The 21,126-nt window shown below is 38.2% G+C and overlaps 1 protein-coding gene across 1 annotated transcript; it reads left to right on the top strand.

Moving 5' to 3' along the window:
• The first annotated feature begins 1,955 nt into the window (after positions 1-1,955).
• Positions 1,956-20,582, top strand: LOC146479457 (uncharacterized). Its single transcript, XM_085110203.1, has 19 exons — positions 1,956-2,051; positions 5,162-5,316; positions 6,737-6,788; positions 7,505-7,705; positions 8,597-8,788; positions 9,528-9,719; positions 10,143-10,340; positions 10,812-11,003; positions 11,387-11,578; positions 12,156-12,347; positions 12,869-13,057; positions 13,871-14,059; positions 14,428-14,517; positions 14,726-14,882; positions 15,472-15,623; positions 16,859-16,990; positions 18,036-18,145; positions 19,128-19,275; positions 20,458-20,582. Exons 1-18 carry the CDS (start codon positions 1,997-1,999, stop codon positions 19,272-19,274), a joined length of 2,787 nt encoding a protein of 928 aa, XP_084966329.1. The 5' UTR covers positions 1,956-1,996; the 3' UTR covers position 19,275; positions 20,458-20,582.
• Positions 20,583-21,126: the final 544 nt, after the last annotated feature.

Here is a 21,126-nt window from a genome sequence, read left to right as displayed (position 1 = left end):
GGGCACTAAAGTGGAAGTGTACTCCCTTGAATGAGTTTTAAATGGTGATGCAGTGGCTATGGTTTTTGAGACATTTCCATGATGGCTTAAATTTCAGTTAAAGATGGGTCTCAGTCAAGAAAGGATGAACAACCTCTCTTGGTATCAGTTTAAAGAACTGCATATTTTGCCTCGACTATGGGCCAGTGTTTCAATAGGCGGGACCGGCCGATCCCGATAACAATTTTGACTAGTACCCTCTGGGGAACTGGGAAGAAGAACAAAGTGTGAACTTGGGGACTATGGTGGGGGGAAGGGGGAGAGGAGGGGGGGGGGGGGACGACTTCACGGGGGACACAACTGATCTAAATCCCCAGTAAGGAACTCGTCTGACATCCGGAAAAATCTAATATAATTTATCTCACAACACAAAACGAACAAAACAAATAGGGTGATGACATTATCCTACGTTTGTATACACAGCTTTGGTAACTCTTGCCACTAAACAAAGTAATTAAAAAAAATCAATGTTCGCCATTGATAATTCCCCAGAATCTTCTGTTAAAGGAATACAGTATGTCAAATATTTACTTTGAGTCTCAGACTTTTCTTTTCGGGCCTCACCCCAAGTCTATACAGGACGTGTATAAATAATTTCCCATAAAAAAATGATATGCCGCAAAAAAAAAAAAAAAAAAAGATAATAAATTCTCGGCTGCGATCTTAAAATATTGTCATTTTGCACAAGGTTTAGACTAAAAGAAATACCCAAAATTAAAATTATGAGGTCCCTCACAGAATTATTACACGGCTGTCGTCTTATCAGATTCAAATTTCCAACGCATCTTTTTACCTGCGTCAAACACAGAGATTCGCTCTCTTACCTCATCAGTCTTACCTCATGCATGAATGAATCTAGGGGGGTACGCTTGACCGGGTTCGACTTTAATTTAGATTACATTGAAGTTCATGACAACGTTTTGCTTCCTTCTTTTAATTTTCTTATTTTAAGGTGTAACAAAGATCACTGGTGGTCTCAATACCAGTGAATACAGACAATGTAATTCACTTTATTTACTCGTGAATAATGACCCTTTTGACGGTAACCTTTTGTTCTCTTTTATATCAGTATATCTGCTCAAACTAAAGATCACGTTCGTTGAAAGGTGCAACTGTTTCCCTTCACGTGGTATTTTGGTAAAGCCAAATCGTCCTATTAAGATCTTTCACTGAACGAGTTTTATTTGAACATATCCAGTCAACAACGCTTGGGTTGTCATAATTCCGAATTAAGTGACACCATCGACGCTGGCCTTTTTGCCAAGCCGCTAATTCCCAATAGGCACGGGCTACTCTGAAAAGATAACCTGCAATTAAGTTAGCCTTATCGACTATAAATATAAACATGTTTAGTCGGAATAAGTATAAAGCGTAGACTGAAAAGTTATTTAGAGGAAGATTCTAAAGAGGCTTGGCGGTATTTTACGTGGTCGGAAAATCAAACGCTTTTCAAGTTAATGAATTATGTCATAGGGTAACAACTGTATTAACGCTGTGCGTTTCAAAGGTCTAACGCGTTCTTTGTCTTGATGATAGAATAACAAGAAAAGTGCATAAATAATCAGTAGTGTAAAACAACTGAAAGAAAAATGTTTGAACAAACCGAAAATGTCTTTAGGGGCGCTAACTGACAATTGAAGACGGAACACCTAAATAAATACTCGGGGGAGTTTTGCCGCATCAAAACGCGCTTTTTTGTGGGCAAAAATCACATCGTAAGAACTTTAGCTTAAATATATTTGCCCCACCGGCTCTGAAAACTACAGGCTACTATCTTGAAATGACATGAGAGAACAATAAAAACGTAACTGAACAACTGTGAGGCCGGAGAACAACTCGATTGGCAAACAACTGTAAACAAACGATGTGGAGGCGGTCATGGTCCGCCTAGCCTTCTGGGAGATCATCTGGCGTCCCAGTCGCGAACTAATTAGCGTCATTTTAACTTACGCGCGCAATGGCAAAGTTGTGGATTTTGCTCGTGTCACTTCTGTTCCTTGGAACTTATGGAGGTAAGGACATCTTGAAGGGAAGGAGACGATGAAATGGGATTCATTGCCTAATTGTCTATTCTGATGGCTAATCAATACATATATCAATTGGAAATTAGAGAAAACTCCTTGTTTCTGATGTCGGATATTGATTGAGGTCCTGTTTACAAGAGGTTTGGCTCATGATCCCTTGACGCATCTCCAGGTTTCTTAAACATCCGGTTGTAAGGCCGTTTTGGCTAACTATGTTTAAGTCAACCTATAGTTTACAAATAGCAATATACAATGATCTTCCTTTCCCTGGTAAATGCTTCGGGTACCATCAATCGAGATAAGATTTCTAGTTAAATTTAATTGACCCTACGTTTGAGTCGATACCAGGTCTAGCAGAGTTGCAGCCCACCGATGGGGAAAATGAATACATTTATCTGCTTTAGAGAATATAATTTGTGTTCTAATGGTGAGTAAATATGTAACGGAAAATCCTTCTTTGCGATAACAAGGTCAATCTGTCTGAACCTTGGTCAAAAGTCGATTGGATTCAGATTTGATGATTGCATGATTCATATTATTCACTTTTTGGCATTCATTACACTCACTGAGAACTGAGATTCGAACCGTTTCCGATCGCGAATATATAATCTTATTTCAGTACCACTCTCACGCACACTGAAAAACAAAGGCTTTGTTCGTGGTGTATAACAAAAATTAACTGGCTTTCCTTGGCCCTTTAATCCAGTGCAGAATATTTGCTTCATTACTCCCAAATTTAACCTCTTTTTTTTTCAATCTGAAGTGTTGCCGAAAGCACACTCATTTTCCCAAATCATCCCAATTACGGCACATTTTGCTGTTAATAGGCAATTTAGTACGTTTTCAATGCTGTAAATACCCACATACCCGCGTTATAACAACATGCATGTAAATGACCAATTAAAACGACCTCGTTATTGGTTGGTTTATCAGTTTCTGCTCTGCTCAACCGCAGATACTATAAAATAAATTAGCTGGACATGGAATTGAAAGCGGTCCAGGGCCTTGCCTTTTTTAAACTCCCAGAACAGTTCCGACTTGAAAAAAATGGTGTCCTAAATTCTAAACGTTCTTAACTTATTTTTATGATGTTGTTTACTTCTCTCCTTAAGAGTTTACACTAAGCACAAGAGATAACTTACAAGAGCCATTCTAACTAATATTGAAAGCTATAATACTTAAATTTTTATAATGTTATGGGAAGTATAAACGGCCGCGATTTTGTTCTCTCGGGCACACGGAAACTGGGTTTCACAAGTTCATGTCTTTTGTTTGTCTTTAAGCGTATAAAGATCGTGTTTAATCAGCGGTTAAAATGTGACCATCTTGTGTTTAAACAGTTCGACACAAAATCAATTGGTTTTCAGTTTTGACATTTTCCTTAAACATTGATGACCACCGTTCATGATGTCAGCGAATAAAATCCCTTCCTCCACTTACTTTGCTACCGTACGCCAAATAAAGCAGCTACTTATTCGCTCAGTAATCGTAAAAAAGGGAATTATTCCTTCAGGTCCCGGTTGTTTAAAGAGCGGATAACTCTATCCAGTGGATAAAATGTACTCATACTAATACATTTTATCTGCTGGATAGTGAGTTATCCACTAGATAAAGTTATTCCGTTCTTTGAACAACTGGATGCAAAAACTGCAACTGCACCAGATACTTAAGAGCCACCCATACGCAGAGAACGGTTAGTCGAAGATAAAATGCCTGTGAACGGAAAAGAAGGTTTCAATGCTAATGTTCGATAGTCAATCACACTGATATCGTTTTAGCTACACCTTTTGGGATCTGAATTATAGAACATGTCACCTCGGCTAGCCAACGAGAGCTTTTTCGGCTTGCTAACCGGCGAGCAGGAAAACGGGTCGGATCTTGTACGGTTTAATCCCAGCAATTAAGACGTTTTCGATCCAGCGAAGAAAACAAGTTAACGATTTATGTTATGTCAATGACAGAAAAAAACCCCGAATTGTCAAAACGGTGGTGTAATATTATTGGTGAACATTTGCCTGCATTTCGAATTTTAATTTACAATAATTGCCGAAGGAATGAAAAGTAAACTGAGCGTGGACTATCTTAATTCTCCTTTTCATGAATTTATTTGTTCATATGGGAAGGTATATACTTTGAGTCAAACACCTACTTAAAAACAATTCCCATTAGCCCGAATTTTATTTACATTTATCCGGTTTTAAAAATGGACTTTATTTGTATTTTTGGCTGCAAATCAGTTAGTTTTCGCACTCAAGGTACAAAGCGTTAACACGTTGAAAGCATTCAGTAAGAAACTTCTCTTACGTTTTCTTCATAGTTGCTATTTTCATTAATTTTTTTGTCCAGCATTAAAAGGTTACTTAACTTATGATCGTTAACCGGACAGCCAACGATCACTATCCTTTAAGGGACACGCTGACCATAATCAGGGTTCCTAAGGAAACCAGGCAAGGCAGATGCCTGCATTTCAGCCGCGCGTGAACCTGTTTTTCAAGATTGTGACTATTTGCTTTCCTGTAACGAAGCAAAGTCAAAGGCCTATGTTCTCGGTCCTGTCTATGACAGGGTCAAGTAAAAAGGATATACCCTGTTTATGAATTTCCATATAAAACCTTGCTCTGCAAATTAGGGTAAGACGCTAAGCATTCTGAGCAGTTTAAGGATTAAGTTATTCGAAAACTTGGGCCTTACACGCAAATATTTCCGGGCTGTATTTAAAAAAAGAATGGAGTGTTACCGTCTCGGGACTATCGAGATAGTTGTGCAACGGAAATCTGACGTTCTTAAAAACAAATATTAAAGAGATTTCGAATCGCGTTGACGGCAAACGGCAAAAGCGAGATTCGCTTTTATGTTTTCTTGAACAAATAAGTGTATAGACCAATTAATTAAAGAAAAGTGCAAAATAATTCTGGCCTCCCTCTAATGCTATCACAAAATTACTCAATTTCACTGAGAAAACTGACGCTGTCTACTGACCGGAGAACTTGCACACATTGTAAGATAACTATCACTGTCTATATTATTTCTGATCGGTTCAACAGTTTAAATCAGTATGAGTCTCATTTAAAGTCATGTTAATTTATTTTGATTTTTAGTTGAACTGAATGACGTTCGTATGAGCTCAGAAGATGCCAACTCTTTTATCCGAAAGGCTCGCGGCTGGTTCAGTATAGAACTTCGCCACGAATGTTATGATGAGGGATGCACGTTTGAAGAGGTTGAGGAAACAATAGGTAACCGGAAAGCTGCGGTAAGTCTACTAATTAGCAAATGCTTCCCTCTAAGCGACAGAAGAATGGGAAATGTGTTCGTGTTGGAGTCTTGTTTTTGCACCTGAGGCTAGTAGCTCTTGTCCTTGTCTCTGCCATTGTCACATTTCAGCTCGTTTGACAATAGATTTTACTCCAAAATCTCTCTCTATACCCAGCTGCAGGTATGCAAATAGCGAGCTTACGAAAACACGACGGCGAAGGCAACGATAACGCCACAAAAGAAAAGGCTTAATGAGCAAAAACAATCGCTTTGCAAGTGCGTTTTAAGTTTTAGCACATTTCTCTGCCGTCCTCTGCAAAGCGACAACGTGTAATGAGGAATTGAAATTCAAGGTTTTGTGGAGAACGTGAATACACAAGACTGTGAATTTTTTATTCTCTTTCTCAACTTGAACGCCACTCCTACCAATTTGGTTCCTGGGTAGTTTGTCGTTTGTGTAAAAGTCGAACAAGTAAAAATAATTGCAAAGTGTCAAAAATGAAATAAAGTTATGTTTTAAAGCGACACTTTCGTTCGCGTTGCCGTATACGCGTCTTGCATTCGTAATGTCCCTAACAGGCTAAACAAGGGCTAATTTTCAATTGAGCGGTTGGGTTGCTGTGGCGTCGATGTACAGTGGCTTAGCCTTGCTTTATCTTCTTACAACGAATTTAATTAATTAACGTTGTTGAATCAAATATGTAGACATGAACCTATCAGTTGATATGCAATTGAACTCAATTTCCAACTAAGCTTATTGTTAAGTGTTAAGTCTTTTAAAACATTCTAGTTCAGCTTATAAATCTCACTCAAAACAAGTTACGATATCTCACGAAAAATGCGACTCTTGTTACGTTTCTAATCATTTTCAGCATTAAAATGTTTAAGCTTTAAATTTTACAGGTAAATGCTATTAACAAAATCTCGTCAAATTTGGTCAATTTTTGCTATTTTGACATAAAAATAGAATCGAATGTGTTGGTTGTGTATTAACGACCTTGATCATGAACTGAGCGTTATCCATTCTTTGCAGAAGCACCGATTTAATCCACCATACTGAAGTAGATGGCGACTGGTACATTTACCCATAATTCTTAGAGTACAAAAACCCTAAAAAATAGCCATAAAAACGTACAGAAAAGTTCTCAGTGAAAACTTCAAACCTAGCATACACAATGCTTTAAGTACAGGACGAATGTTGTCCCCCTCCCCCTCCCCCCCAAGAAAAAAACTGAACGAAAAAAAGAAAAGAAAAGAAAAGGAAAATGGCTTTCTACGTGCCTATTAGCTGTGTCAGGCTCGCAGGGTATTTTGATAAAATTTACCGCCGCCATCTTTTTTTCTTCTTTTTCCGTATGGTGGATTAACGGTTGACAACTTTCATGGTTATGTTACATGTTTTATTCTCTCCCTCACAGTACGAGTATTACTACACTTACACCTGTACCAAATTTGGGAGAAACTGCAAAGGTTTGTAGATTAAGATTGCGTGCAATTGAGGCATTGATGATTTGATATTCTTTTTTTTTTTGAGCATTTTAAGAATATACGTACAGTGCTTTAATTACTTTGAATTATGCATCGTTTTGCTCTTTATACAATCTGCTGAGAAGGTTGATAATCTAACACTTGATGTCCCAGGCTTTCAGTAGGACTGAAGCTTTAAATAATTCCTTTATTGTTCGGATTTCCCGCCAATGGAATAAACTACCTCTTAATATTAGCGTGTCGAACACTTAATTCGTATGAACTTGATTGCCTTTTTTTATGAAAAATTTAATCCTATTTTTTTAAAGTTTTATCTTAAGTTATTTTTGTGTCTATATAAAAAAGAATGTTTATGATATATTAGGCGGTTTATTTCAAGATATCTCGTATTCTGTGATTAGCTGGCCTCAGATTCACTGGGTTGTCTTGTGCAGTGTAATGTAATTTAGAATTTGATTATATAAATAAATAAATAAATAAATAAATGAATAGATAGATAAATAAATAAATAAATAAACAAATTAATAAAAAAACAAATTTTAGACTTCTCTGAGTAGTTAAAGTGGTCCTCATGTTTTAAGTTTCCATTGACACAATTATATTTTTAATTGTTTTCAAAATTAGCTGAAACACTAAAGGTAATCTGTGTGAAATTTTGTGGCGTTAACAATACAGTAAGTCCTCATCTTACTTTTCAGTTCCGTGTGCCTACAGAGAAAAGTGCACTCTGGGAAACTGGGGCAGCTGGAGAGGTCAAATCAAGGTTGATACTCCAGGATGCTACCAACAGACGAGAACCAAACCGTACAACTACCCACTTCAAACCAAAATGATGCGATTCAGCTGCGGAGGACTTAACGTTGAGTGCAATCTTCCGCCCGTTGAGAAAAGAATGCAATGTATGTCAAATATTTAGTACTTGTCCACACTATTCAGGCTCCAATTCGTGCCTAGGATCTCTATGCTGCAGGGTTCAAGACAAAGCGAATGCGTCGTAGATCATAAGAAAAAGTTGATTTAGTCAGTGATTTTTTTTAAATTTACTGTTGTAAGATCGTGGCCAGCAATGGGTACTTTACCTATCTGCCAAGCACGTTTGACCAGAATTTTAATTTAGACATGCACACATTTCGCACACCTAAATTTAATTAAATTACAACCCTGGTAAGCTGATTCATCATGGCAATTATTTCTTATCAGGAGAGTATAGTCAGACGAAAGGACGTCATCGAAAAACGCCGTTTACTCTAGATCAGAGCAAAACCTTTCTGTCTCGGCTCTACACAAGGCAGCTGCTGATTCTGATGCCAAAAGAATCCGCACGAGATTAGAAACTAAAGATTTTTTATCTATTATCCTATATCTCATCCAGGAATTGCAACAGGGTACTAATTTATGATAAGTCGAAGTGTTCCTACAATGGCTTTTCTAAATACTTCGTCAAATCCTATAATTTCAGAAATTGAATGTTTTGCGATGCCAAACATAACCATATTTTATATTTATTGGCGATGGACCCATGATCTAACCTCGTTACACTTGGTGGGTACAGTATGTTTTCAGGCCTTTAGATGCAATTTCATGGTAGGCCTTGTGTAAGCAGTGATTTCGTCTTCCTTTGTTTATTTGAAAAGTTCAGACTCTTGAATGAATTGGTGAAAGGGGGGAGGGGAGGGGTGTAAGTAACCAGAACCACCTACCCGTCCCCCTATATCTGATTCCTCACTGTCCACATCACGATACAATTTCTAAGTGATTGTGATAACACGTCATGATTTCCAACCATGCAGGTGTCTGTAGGAAAGCAAATTGTCAGCCAGGATCCTGGGAGGATTGGACAGGGGACATAGAGCAGGGTAGCTGTGGGGCACAAACCAGAAAAAGACCCCAGGTTCTAAGCTGGTCCATGCAGCAACAGACTGGCTCGTGCAATGGAATACAGAAGTCTTGTCCGGTGCCTGAGAAGGAGGAGCGGGAAATGTGTAAGTATTTCTGTTCTCTTGAGTAATTATTTTTGGCATTCATACGAGTACCAGCCTGCATGGAAGGGCCCTGGGAGGCCGCTCTCCATGTCTGACGCGCGCACCTAATTCTCCTCTTTCTTCCCCCTTCCTTGCACCTTCTTCGCACTCTCTCGCTTCGCGCGCGCGTCCGATTCTCCTCTTTCCTCCCCCTCTGTAACGTCTGCCACGCAGACTATACAAGAACAAACAAAATAGTCAACTTCCGAGTAAGCGATCGAAAACGTTTTTTGAATTGCATGACTGATTTTGAAGTTTTGGTTTTTCATCAAGGAATAACAGGAAATTTTGTTAGCGAAATATCTTTTGGATGAAAGTTCCTCAATGTTCAGTTACATGTACTAAATGAGACCAGTCAAAAGACAAGGTTTTATCCGAAACGTGTTGAGATGAAAAATTTTAGGTTAAATCGTTAGTGTGCCTGATGATGTTTAGTAATTTTGATAATCATATATTTATTTTTCTCCCTTAACCAGCTATAGGAAACACCAAATTTGCTTTCTGGGAAGACCTGTTCTTGACGCGATTAAAGTTATTTATTTTTGGTTCCAAAACATGCGTGAGTAATGACCCTAATTACGGCTTCTGTGTAGACTTAACTAAATAGAAAAACATTGACTTAATATCGTCTTGGCAACAAACATTCCTCGTTTATCAAGGTACCAAACAAAACTAGTACAATGTCACTTTATCTATGCAGGCAGCTGTCCTAAAGCGGACTGTTCGTTAGGAGCCTGGGGCGAGTGGGAAGGCGCTGTCGAGGAGGGAAGTTGTGCTGAGCAAAAACGAAAAAGGAAATACACAAGCACAATTGTATATGAACAGCACATAAAGGAATGTCCCAGTCTCCCTCAAGAGTGTCCTACAGGCCCTGAAGAGAAACGTTTAATGTGTAAGTAAGGAGTAATGTCCTATGAGATGGTCGCACTTAAAGTTTGAAATATGATACATCTGTCCTGAGAATGTAAGTGCATTCCAAATAGCTGTTTATTCATCTTTTCCGCTAGGATTTCGTTAAACGCCATGAAATTACAATGTCATAATTGCCACTCCCCAATTACCATTAAGATTACGATAACGTTGTCATAAGGGTCTTTTAGACGTTACAATACCTATTTTGTTTACTCCACTAGTCTGCAAAAAGAATCGGCCAGATCGAGAATATAATTCAGAGCTGTGCGATATAGTTCAATGTAGATAATGTTATCTTTATGGGCGGGTTGTGTGGTTGCCGATGAACATGGTAGGGGATGTACTTGGTCCAACTTTGCTAAATATTGACCGACTGACTTGATATATTAATTGCTGTATATAGGTAGCTGTAAATACGCCACGTGTTCTCTTGGTGAGTGGTCCGACTGGGAGCCTAAAGAACTTGAACACGGTAAATGTGGTCAGCAGCAGACCAGGAGGAAGACATATTCACTTACTTGGGCCCATCAGGCTCATCCAGACGAGTGTCCATCTTTGCCGCAAAAGTGCCCGGATGATGTCGTTGAGAAGCGAACTCAATGTAAGTTGGCAATGATGATTCAGTGGCAGTGATTCTTGATTGAATAAGCATTAAAAATTCACTTGAGTTCTCCTTGTGTGCTTGTCAGCTTTATTTTACCCTTTATAAAAAAGAAAGAGAATCCTGTATTTTTAACAAAGGTGGAGTAGTTTTTAATTGAGAATCACGAAAACTTTGGCAAAAAATTGAATGAACCAAGAGGGCGATTCGCAAGCACGTATGCCTAACAGTTGCCAAGGGCTAAACTAAATAACGTTTAAGTACACAATCACGATTAGGTTTATGTATTTTTAATTGATTTAGAAGACATAGTTGTTCAAAAAAGGTAAGAAAAGTAAAGGAAAGGAAACGTGAAACTGACTTTCGATGCTTACTATTGAAAGTCGCTCTAAAGAAACGAGTCAGTTAAATTTAAATTGTTTATATTTTCAAATTTCTAGTCTTTTTGTTTTGTCTGTTTTGCGTGAAAAGGCAAATGTGCCTACAGAGACTCATGTGAACTTGAAGCATGGAGCGCCTGGGACAAACCGCTGACCGAAGAAGGCTGCAAAGTGCAGAGTCGTACTAGAAGCTATGTTCATCCTTTAAAACACTCGCTGCAGGAAGACTGCAGTGGTTTGCTTACGTCTTGTATAACCGAACCAAAGGAGACCAGGACCTATTGTGAGTATTAAGCAGTTTTTTGAATACAGAGATCGCCATTGTGGTACTGTTTACAATACCCATTTTTCAGTGAAGTGCATTCATAAGGATTTCCTATAAATGTTCACAACAAGCGGAATAGCTGGATTCTGAAAACCGGAGCATTTTTGCTTGTTTTCTTGTTCTTGCTGCTAAATTAGTCACGATAACAGTTTTCTTTAAATGATTTAAAACTATTTTTCATCCACTAAACTCGTAAGCGTTTCAGTTACATCATGATGTTAAACACACACTTAAGTTTCCAGACAAAGGTTCTACAAAAAGCCCTTCATTGTAGTTACATTTCAACATCGAGTTTAAAATCAAACAATGTATTAAAATGATGGAATTTTCTCTCATCAAAGGCAAATGCAAGCACGTTCAGTGTACCCTGGCTGAGTGGTCTGATTGGAGTAGCGCAGTCCTGTCCGCAGGGCAGTGTGGAAAGGAGAAAAGAACCAGAGATTACATTGCCGAAGAAAAGTTCACTTTTGGTGAAAACTGCGATGGACTTACTACTTCATGTCCAGCTGGTCACGTAGAATCTAGGACAAAATGTAAGTTTCACTTACGTTCTTTGCGTATTATTGTGTGTTGAGTTACAATATTAATGCTGCTATAGCTGCTGATAACGTTGGGGGTAACTGTTTCCTTTTTTCGCTTGTATGATTAATGTCTTTGAAGCAGGGCTTAAATCTCAGCCCCTCTAACCAGACTGAAATTCGCCAGAATTCCAGCCCCGAGAAAACAAACAAAATAGAACAAACAAACAAACGCAAGCTCAAACATGGCTGGAATTTGAGCCTGGGCTGAAACTTCCTTCATGTAATTGCAAACTCTTTTGTTAACTAAGCAGGCCGGAAATCTCAGTCCTCTTAACCAAGCTGAAATAGCATCCTGAGGAAATGGGCTGAAAAACCTTATGTACATACAATTTCGCAAATTTCAGCTCGGGTTAAAAAGTGACTCAGTTGGGCACGCGAAGTCGTTGTGACTTCAACGAAAACTGTTGATCTTCATCGTATTTAATCTCCTCCCACGTAATTTCATTCGCACCCAGGCTGAAACTCATGCTGTAATCACCACGAAAACCCCAGTCCCGTAACCTGTAAATGTTTGTTTACTTGGATGCAGGTAAATGCCCATATGTTACCTGTGGAAGTAGTGACTGGAATCCTTGGAAAGGAGCATTGCCCGCTGATGGATGTGCACAGCAAACAAGAACGAAAAACGTGATCACGAAACATCGCGAAAAGATCCAAGCTGAAAACTGCGACGGATTACAAACAAGCTGCCCCGCCATTCCACCAGATACAAGACAGTGGTGTAAGATAAAATTGTATTTGCAAAGGCTTTATGAAGTTAAGACGTGCTCAGTTTGCTCGAGTCTGATGAAAATGGCTCCGTGTTTTTTAAGATGATTATCTAACGTGCTAAAGGATGGGAGATTTGGATCCGATTTTCAACACCTTTAACAATTTTGGTGTAAGAAGAAATTATATTTGATGACATTTGGGATCCAACTTGCTAGAGGGTGGGAAACCTGGATCTGATCTTCAATTTTGTAATTGAGGACGAGCTCTTTTGGGACAATTCCGGAATAGGAATACACAAAATGGACGGTATTCATGTTTTTTGGGGGCCTATTCTGCTTTCAGAATTAACGGTATAGTATTCAGTTAAATCCGCGCCTCATAACAGAAAGGTTTCCAGTTAACGGTACACTGTAATAGATTGAATTGCTGTTGGAACTGATAGTCTGTCTATTCTCTTATACGTGGAGTCAGATTTGCCCCAAAAGAATGTGCTTGCAAATAGAGTTAAATCAAGTGAACGTTTTCTTGCAGGCAACTGTTCTTTCCGAGAGGACTGTGTTCTTAAAGCTTGGAGTGAATGGTCAGGCAATGTCCCAAACGGAGGATGCGCAGTTCAGATAAGAACACGTGATTTCAACAAATCGATTGAATGGATTGAACGAGAAACATGTGATGGGCTGGAATCTTGCCCTGCTATCAGAGAGGACACTCGAACTACATGTAAGTGGCGACCAGTGTTGTACAGTGGAGCGGGAGAGATTTTGATGTAGGGGAGAAACTACAAAACCATTGACACCGCTGGATAGGGCACCTGAAAATTAGTGAAGGCCAAGTTTTAGAGTCTTGTCTTTTAAAATAGCGAACTGTGACATAGTTCGGTACTGATTCAGGACTCCTTAATTTATCTAGCATTAATATTGGTGATGGACCCATTGTCCAAACTAACTGATTGTACATTTCTATGAACATCGGGACCTATTGAAAGAGTTATCGTTAATATTTCAGACGAACCCATGAGTCAAATTCATTGGATGATGCTTTCGAGTTAATAGTCAAGAGAAGTTTAACAGTAAACTTGGCAAATAATTAGAATGAAGAGAAAAATAAAACTAATACCACGCATTACTAATGGGGCCGGAATCGTTATACTCACAAAGATAATATTAAAGTACCCTGGCTGACAGTTTTTGCTTAAGAGAGCCACCGTCCCTTTAAATCACGTTTGTCTTTTACTAATGTCACTGACATTGTAAAATACTGATAATGATTAAAGGTATTTATGTAACTATTGTTAATCTTGCTCATCTTTAATTTATTCATCTCCACTTCTCCACATAATACTTTAGAAAAAATAATAATATAAATATAACAGAGAAAGGGAAAAAATAGTTTAACTAAAGAGCTATACTACCTCGTTGTTGAGAAATAAAACCTTTTGTTCCGTGTTTTATGAATCAGAGCAAATAGTGTATTATAATTATCAGGCTACCTTACAAACTTCTGAAAATAATCGTGATGTGTAATATAATTCAGGTAACTGTAACCAGATCATCTGTTCTTGGGGGAACTGGACAAGGACAAACTTCAACTCGGAGACTAATTGTTATGAAGAAATAAGAGTTAAAAACGAGTCAAGTGGCTTCAAAGTGGTCCAGCGATTAGGTAGCTGTGATGAAATACCAATCGAGTGCGGCGATTCCGAGGCTGAGAAAAGAGAGGATTGTAAGTGACTTCTACCTACGGAGTGCCAGTAAATATATAGCTTTAAAACTAAACGTGAAACGCTGTTATATTGTAATTGACATTAAAATCATTTAAAAAATCGTTATAGCCTTCAATTAAGGAGACCCATAATTAACGACTCACTATTTCCGTTCATAGCTTATGAGTACCAAAACAATGAGATCTTACAACATCTCTCTCTCCTATCTAAATTCCTTGAAAACATTAAAACTCTAACAACTAGACAAACAAGCCAACGTCATAATTCTTGACAGAAAAGTACCACCGAAGGAGTTTGTATTTTGTCAGAGAATAGATTAAGATTTATTCTCAGGTGTTGTTTAAGACACGATTTTTTTTTCTCTTAGGTATAAGTGGTGGAGGCGGTCACGTGGTCCACACCAGTCCTCCTCCAACCACTCGGCCATCGACCACCACAGTAGCTCCAACAACAGGATGTAAGTCAATCTTCATTTTGTTCTTTTACTGCTGTAAACTATGTAAGTGTAAGCTTTAATTTAGGGAATCACATTTAGTTTGGTACATCTGTTTTGCGATATTACCTTTTGCCACGCCTGGTTGACAATTACTGCCATATTGCTTTTGTGGAGTAACGAAAAATATGTTCTTCAAAAAGCCTATCAAAGTTTTCCAAAATCTTCACAGTTCAACCAGCAACCTATGTGTCTCTTGGATGCTTCGCTGATTTAATGAAGAAGCCCCGTCCACTACCAATTCTGATAGCAAACAAGAGAGGCGGGATTGACTGGTATAATTTGAAGAAAACAGTTCAGGCATGCGCAGAGGAGGCAAGGAAAAGAAGGTGTGTACTTGTGGTTTCTCTAGTGTGATTGTCCGGGTGGCACTTGAAAAATCAGGTTCTCGTTTGCCGTTGCACTACGTACCTGTGACATTATCGCCGATAAAATTCCCTTCAGTCGCAGTCACTGAGTGGAGACTCAGCCAGTTTCTCTACGATAAACCAGGAATGAATCTAAAATAAAAATGGATTGCTTCACACCTTCGTACGAGAGCTCTATGCTCACCTTTATTTAGAAATGTTAATCTTAATGCATTCTGGCACAGATTTTACAACTAAAGTACGACCGAATACGTTTCCATTAAATAGTTTTATCACCGGCATGCTGTAAGAATTACCGACGTGCCAGAGAAGTTGAGCTCTACCCAACTTCGCAGGCATGTCGGCAAGACAAAGACCTGTGATATCTGCTGATGTCCTAGTATGCAGAAGCAGTATCCCAGGTATTATTGTGGACTTAAGGCGTAGGGATTTCGGCGGCATATGAGAACCAGTCAATCCATTGGACCTTTTTGTTTCCTCCCATTACTTGTTAGATTGTAATATTTTGAAGGTAGATTTACATTCTACTTTGTGTCGCTTGCGTTTATAGACTGGAATATTTTTCGGTGCAGTTTTTCGGCGAATGTTGGAGCGGACCAAATGCAGGCAAAACGTTTGCACAAGATGGAGAGTCTGACAAGTGTTACAATGGAGTCGGTATGAAGAATGCCAACGCCGTCTACAGGATAGAGAATCTCCCTGGTAAAGTAGAAAACTTTAATAGCGTATCCAGAGTCTAGGATCTAGCAGTGAGACCTCTGCAACATGTAGACATAACACAGTCCTAAAATGATGGCGTTACAAAATTTAATTTGTAAAATTATAGGACTATCCAAAGAGTATGATGACAAATCACTTCTTGCCAAAAATTAACATTTTATTGCAATAAAGGGGTGAGTTAATTGGCAATTCCGTGCTCTGGTGACTATCTACAAAGCTTTCTAAATATGGTTAACCACAAACATCTTTAGTCAAATTTGGGATTTGCTATTTTAAGCCCCTGTTTAAATGAATTTTAGTTTTTTAAGCTTTCTTGCCTCACATTTGACGTTTTTGCGTCACTGTAGCATTCGTAGCCGACGGATACTGGCTTTTGACTACTTCCATTCATGAGTCAGCTTTGTGACGTCACTGAAAATTAAACAAACCAAGATGGCGGATCCAAGATCGCGGTTAACTATGTTGGAAATTAAGACATAGTTCTGGCATCATCATCATCATGCTATATCTTAAAGGCGATCGTTTCGGACGCATTAAAACCCTCCAAGCTTCTTCATAGTTTCAGTAACCCATACAGTACTCTTGGATTTTCAGAGAGTGGTCCCACAATAGATTGGGTACAGGGGGAATCTCAGCTGACGTCATTGTTTACATTTTGCCTCAAAAGCATACATGAAACAATTCGATACGAACAAATAGACACCACAAACTGAAGGAGAAATTTCCATTACACCACAAACTGAAGGAGAAATTTCCATTTAGTAATCAGGGTGAATATCAGTTTGATATGTTGAAAAATGTCGGACATATTAGTTTTCAAAACCTGTGAAATTTACAAAGGCTTGGTGGCTAAAGTTGCCAGCCAACCCATTCTTTGTAAACCTTTAAAGTTCATTTCTCAAGAACTATTAAACAAGTTCATTAAAGTCAAATTTTAAGAGAGTACCGAATTCCCACAGCTCCGATCTTTCAATTTATGGAGTGCGTTTATTTGTAGCTAGTTTTTGGATTTATTCTGATGTAACTTGTGAGGCTGAACATGTAAACAAAGATCCATCTGTCGAAAGGACTCGACACATTTCCGGCTCGACACAAGAGGGTCCGGCGATGAAGGCTCCAGTCGTAATCGCAGCCGTCGTAATATGCAGCAATGTACAATAGGTTACAGTTCACTAAATTATCCAACACAAAACTCATAAAGGTTGTTGTTTTTGCAGCTTGTTCTTCCGAGCTTAATTTTAAGGCATCCGTCAGTACGGGTGACGTAAGCGGTCAGTCATGGTGCGCCGGTAATACGGCTGACTATCAGTGGATCAGCGTGGACTTTGGAGGCGAAAGAAAAATAACAGGTAAAGAGAAGATTTCATACGTTTGAAAAATGCTGCATGTGTTCTGGACAAAATTAGCTGATGGTGCACGTAGAACGGAATACAATTAAAGATGGAGGTTGAGTCTGATTAAAGTTTTTACCAAGAAAAATGTCCTAAAACGCCAAGAAAACCGTGCGTTATGGTAAGAGCCTGTTTCTCGAGTGTTTTGATTACCAGGCCCGAAAATTAGTTAATGTGCACAATGTTCCTCAGTTAGGCCTCGTTTTCATTAAGTTTTAAGAGCAAATTTTAAAATCTATATAATTTGTGAAATACATTGAACTAGTTTTGGTCGACTTCAAGTTTGAAAACATTTTTATCGCTACCGAGTAAATATCGGGTCTTTCGAGAAAGTGGCCCCTTGTCCCGTGGTGAATTTTTATCAAAATATTTATCAAAGGTGCGCCCTTCATTGTCATGGGACTTAAAGATTGAGCTATTGAAAGGTTTTGTTGACATGTATAAGTTAGCAAAGTGTACGGACTGTGTATTTCTTTCAGTAGCAGATTAAAAACATAATTAATCGTAAACCCAAACCCATTTTCCTTCTAAGCTTCTCGAAATGACACAATTATTTGCTGAGATCATTTGGATCGAGAGAATGTATACCAACAAAAAGAAGAAAATATTTATCCCAACCAACCTTGATTTGTGTTGCTGTTGGTGTTCTGGTTGCAGTAAGGATTTGGACCACTTATCAGTTGTCAGTATAGACATTACCTAACCCCCTAATTGGAGTGTTGTACTTATTATGCAGCGATCATTCATAGTGATTAGCTGTACGATCGGCCCATTTGTTGCTAGTAACGTGTGTATAAATGGTTTGAATCCAGGAGTCATGTCATAAGTACGTAAATAAATATGATCAACCGGGTGAGTGTAGTCACGAGAAGGTCTGTTTGAGGTGACTTTGACTGACGTTTCGGCAACCTGAGCAGAAGTAATCTGACAACCCTGAAAACAATCAGGTTGTCATTCGACAACCTGAGCGGAAGTAACGTGAGTATCATGTGTGTATCACCAGGTGTCGGCACGCAGGGAGGTAATAAGGATAGCTGGGTGACCCTGTACACTCTAGAGTGGAGTGAAGACGGAAAATCATGGGAAACCTACCAAGACCATGGACAAGATAAGGTAGAATTATCAAAGGCGTCAAAGTTGTTTTCTCCTTATTTCTTGACGGAATGGTAGACCCCGGTTTAACGTGAGGTGGTAAGCGTTAGATCTTTGTTGTAGTCTTTAACTAAACTTAACTTTCTGTGTTTTTCTGTATGATCAGTTTAATTTTGACTTCTGAGTTCTTTAACGAAATCATTATCAATTTCGTCGTTTACTTCGACTTCGAAAATGCTCCGAGAACTTTTACTGTTGAACACAAAAAAGTTCCGGGCCAAAAACAAATTCAGGAAAGAGTATCCAGTTTTGGAGTAGTCACTCTGGTTCTTTTTTGTCACCGATGGATGTATACGAATACGACAGCGTGGAAATTGTGGACTGGATTTGTAGGTAGAGATTTTACTTTCGTTTGTGTCTTAAAGCCACGGTCATATTTTAGCCAAAAAAATTGCAAAAAAGTAATTTGCATTGCACTCTTGTTTTAGAGGGTAAGTGCAACGTTTGAAAATTTCAAATTTTATTTGTGGTATCAAGTGAGTTATTATTTGAATTACATGACAATCAATTGGCCAAAGTGGAGGTGGATAGTAGTGTATATCTACCGATCCGCGAAACGGCGAGGTAAATATATACCACTTTTCACCGACTCTGATGTGAATAATTGTTTTAGTATATATCAAACCAGTAGATATGTCAGCCCCAATTAACCAATTTCCCTTTGACAAATTAGTGAAAAAATTAGCACGCGAAATCCAGGACATTGTTGGGAGCTGTTTACAGGGGAATACTGTCTATTTAAATGTCATTTTCTTACCTGTAGAATCGTCTTAATGGTCGTCTAGATACCTATGACCCTACAGAGGACTTGACTTATATTTATTAACAGGACGGAAGAAAGAAAATAGACCAACGATGAAACACTTCCACCGGCCCTTAATCGCTGTAGTTTGCGTTTAAAATGAAACTGATATTTTTTTTATTTTACTCTCGTCATTTACAGATCTTTACAGGAAATTCAGACCGATTCACATTAGAGACTCGATGGCTGAAACATCCAATTACTGCTGGATTCTTGCGCTTCAGGCCAAAGTCATGGACTTCAACACACGTCTGCATGAAAATCAAGATTTACGGATGCTCTTTATAAGGTACATATAATTAGGGTGTAAATAGTTTCGTGTCTAGGTTATATATTTCAAGTGTATTTTTTTTTGTGTGTGAATGCAACTGTCGTGTGGCGGAGCTCAATCGTATCAAAGTTTTAATGAAAGGGACAATATCATGATATTTTCTCTGTTTTAATTTGTTTGGTCAAAAATGGGTGAAATAAATATTACCCTGCTTATAATATGAAAGAAGTACCCTGCTTATATATGAATAGCTTCCAGACCAGCAGGGAAAGGATATGAAGTCTACTTTGAAATTAAAAAGAAGAATCAATCAGTATTTATCAGAAAAACAATAATTGAACTTGAAAAAGTTGGGCAAACTTTTTTGAGTTGGATTTCATTCCCATCCTGGCCACCCTAGCTAATAAAAGCAGTTTTTTAAACGTTTGTGGACAATAGAATAGCTATGTTATTCACTGCCCATTTGTATTCCATTTGAACGTAATAATGGAAATAGATGACACAGTTCTTTTAAAATTACGACGTAAACGGAAAAAAACCCCGCATAATTACTGTTAAAGGTAATTTTTAGTTTCTTTGCTACTGGTGGTACTAGGCTTTTTTGTTAGTCTCATGGGACCTTAAACCATGCAGAAGCTTGATATTTTGTGTTTAAAGCATGTCTTGGATGCGTACATGTATTTTCATTCTACTTAAAAAAAACCCGGTATTTCAAGCTTATTACCCTACCGATCAATTTCCTGGTTTTCTGGATTAACCATTTTAATCCATGATGGCGGACTTTGGGAATTCATGACATCATTGCTCATCTTACATAACTATATGAATGACACGCGGAAACACCTTAAAATAAGTTTATTGCGAGTACGTTCTCAATATTATATCATTATATTATATTATATTATAACATTTTATAAAGTTTCGTGAATTTTGAGAAGAAAGGAAAGACGTATTCATTTTCAGTCAGTGACACAGGCATACTCGGAAAAAGAAAATCGGATTTCTCCCAACAGGAGTCGAACCTATGATCTTCCGATTTTCTTTTTTTCGATTAAATAAGTAAGTTTCACTTACTGAAAAAAAAAAGATTCATGTATCAAGGTACCTTTTTGTTTTTTTCTTTTTAAATAAGGGTGTCGTGAAAATGAAATCGAACTGAATTATGTTTTCTTCACAAATTATCACTTCTATCTCTTGCAGACATTAAGTGATCGAAGAGGCAAGAAGACACTGACCTGTCATGTCATGATCAGTTCTGCCAATATGTGGTTGATTTTATGTATCGAAGAATCCTCAAAAATGAATAAAAAGCTGTTCTGATCAGTGATGTATGATCAGTTTTGTTTGCCTCTCAATCAAAAACAGTAGAATATTGCAAACGTTCTGCGCATGCCAGGATTCTCCGATAAACTCGGATTTCTTAAAGATGGTGTCGACTAATACAAACGTATTTTGTGTAGCTTTTTGAAAGAAAATTAAGCATCAATTTGGGAAAAAATAGTCATACATTGTTAGGTATTTTAAGGACGGTGCCTCCTTTTGTCACCGTGCGTACGCTCTGCGCATCTTTCGGTGGTCCAAGCTGGAAAGTCGGATTTCTTAGCGGCGGTGCCTGCTAAAACAAAGATATTTTTGTGTGGTTTATAACTATACAGGAAAAGCAGATCTTGGAAAAAGTTATTGGAATCCGAAAAGAAAATTAGGGGGACCATACATTTTCCATAAATAATTCAGCTTGCCATACATTGTTTTGTATTTTGGCGCTAGAATTATTGTTCCTTAATTATCTCTGAAAAATGCGTGGTTATCCCACAATTTTCTTTTTGGATTCCAATAGCCCTCGCTAAGATCTGCTTTTCCCTCATATTC

This window comes from Pavona decussata, unplaced genomic scaffold (assembly GCF_977016875.1).
Source record: "Pavona decussata unplaced genomic scaffold, jaPavDecu1.1 SCAFFOLD_58, whole genome shotgun sequence".
NCBI lineage: Eukaryota > Metazoa > Cnidaria > Anthozoa > Scleractinia > Agariciidae > Pavona > Pavona decussata.
Note: the sequence above shows the minus strand (reverse complement) of the source record. Positions and strands in the feature narration are given on the sequence as shown.

What these genes read in the sequence shown, in the direction of transcription:
- LOC146479457 (XM_085110203.1), top strand. Translation starts at nt 1,997, where the DNA reads ATGGCAAAGTTGTGGATTTTGCTCGTGTCACTTCTGTTCCTTGGAACT. An exon ending in CGTTGAGAAGCGAACTCAAT is followed by an intron (nt 10,341 to 10,811) that starts GTAAGTTGGCAA and finishes TTGCGTGAAAAG; the next exon opens with GCAAATGTGCCTACAGAGAC. An exon ending in AGTAGCTCCAACAACAGGAT is followed by an intron (nt 14,518 to 14,725) that starts GTAAGTCAATCT and finishes AAATCTTCACAG; the next exon opens with TTCAACCAGCAACCTATGTG.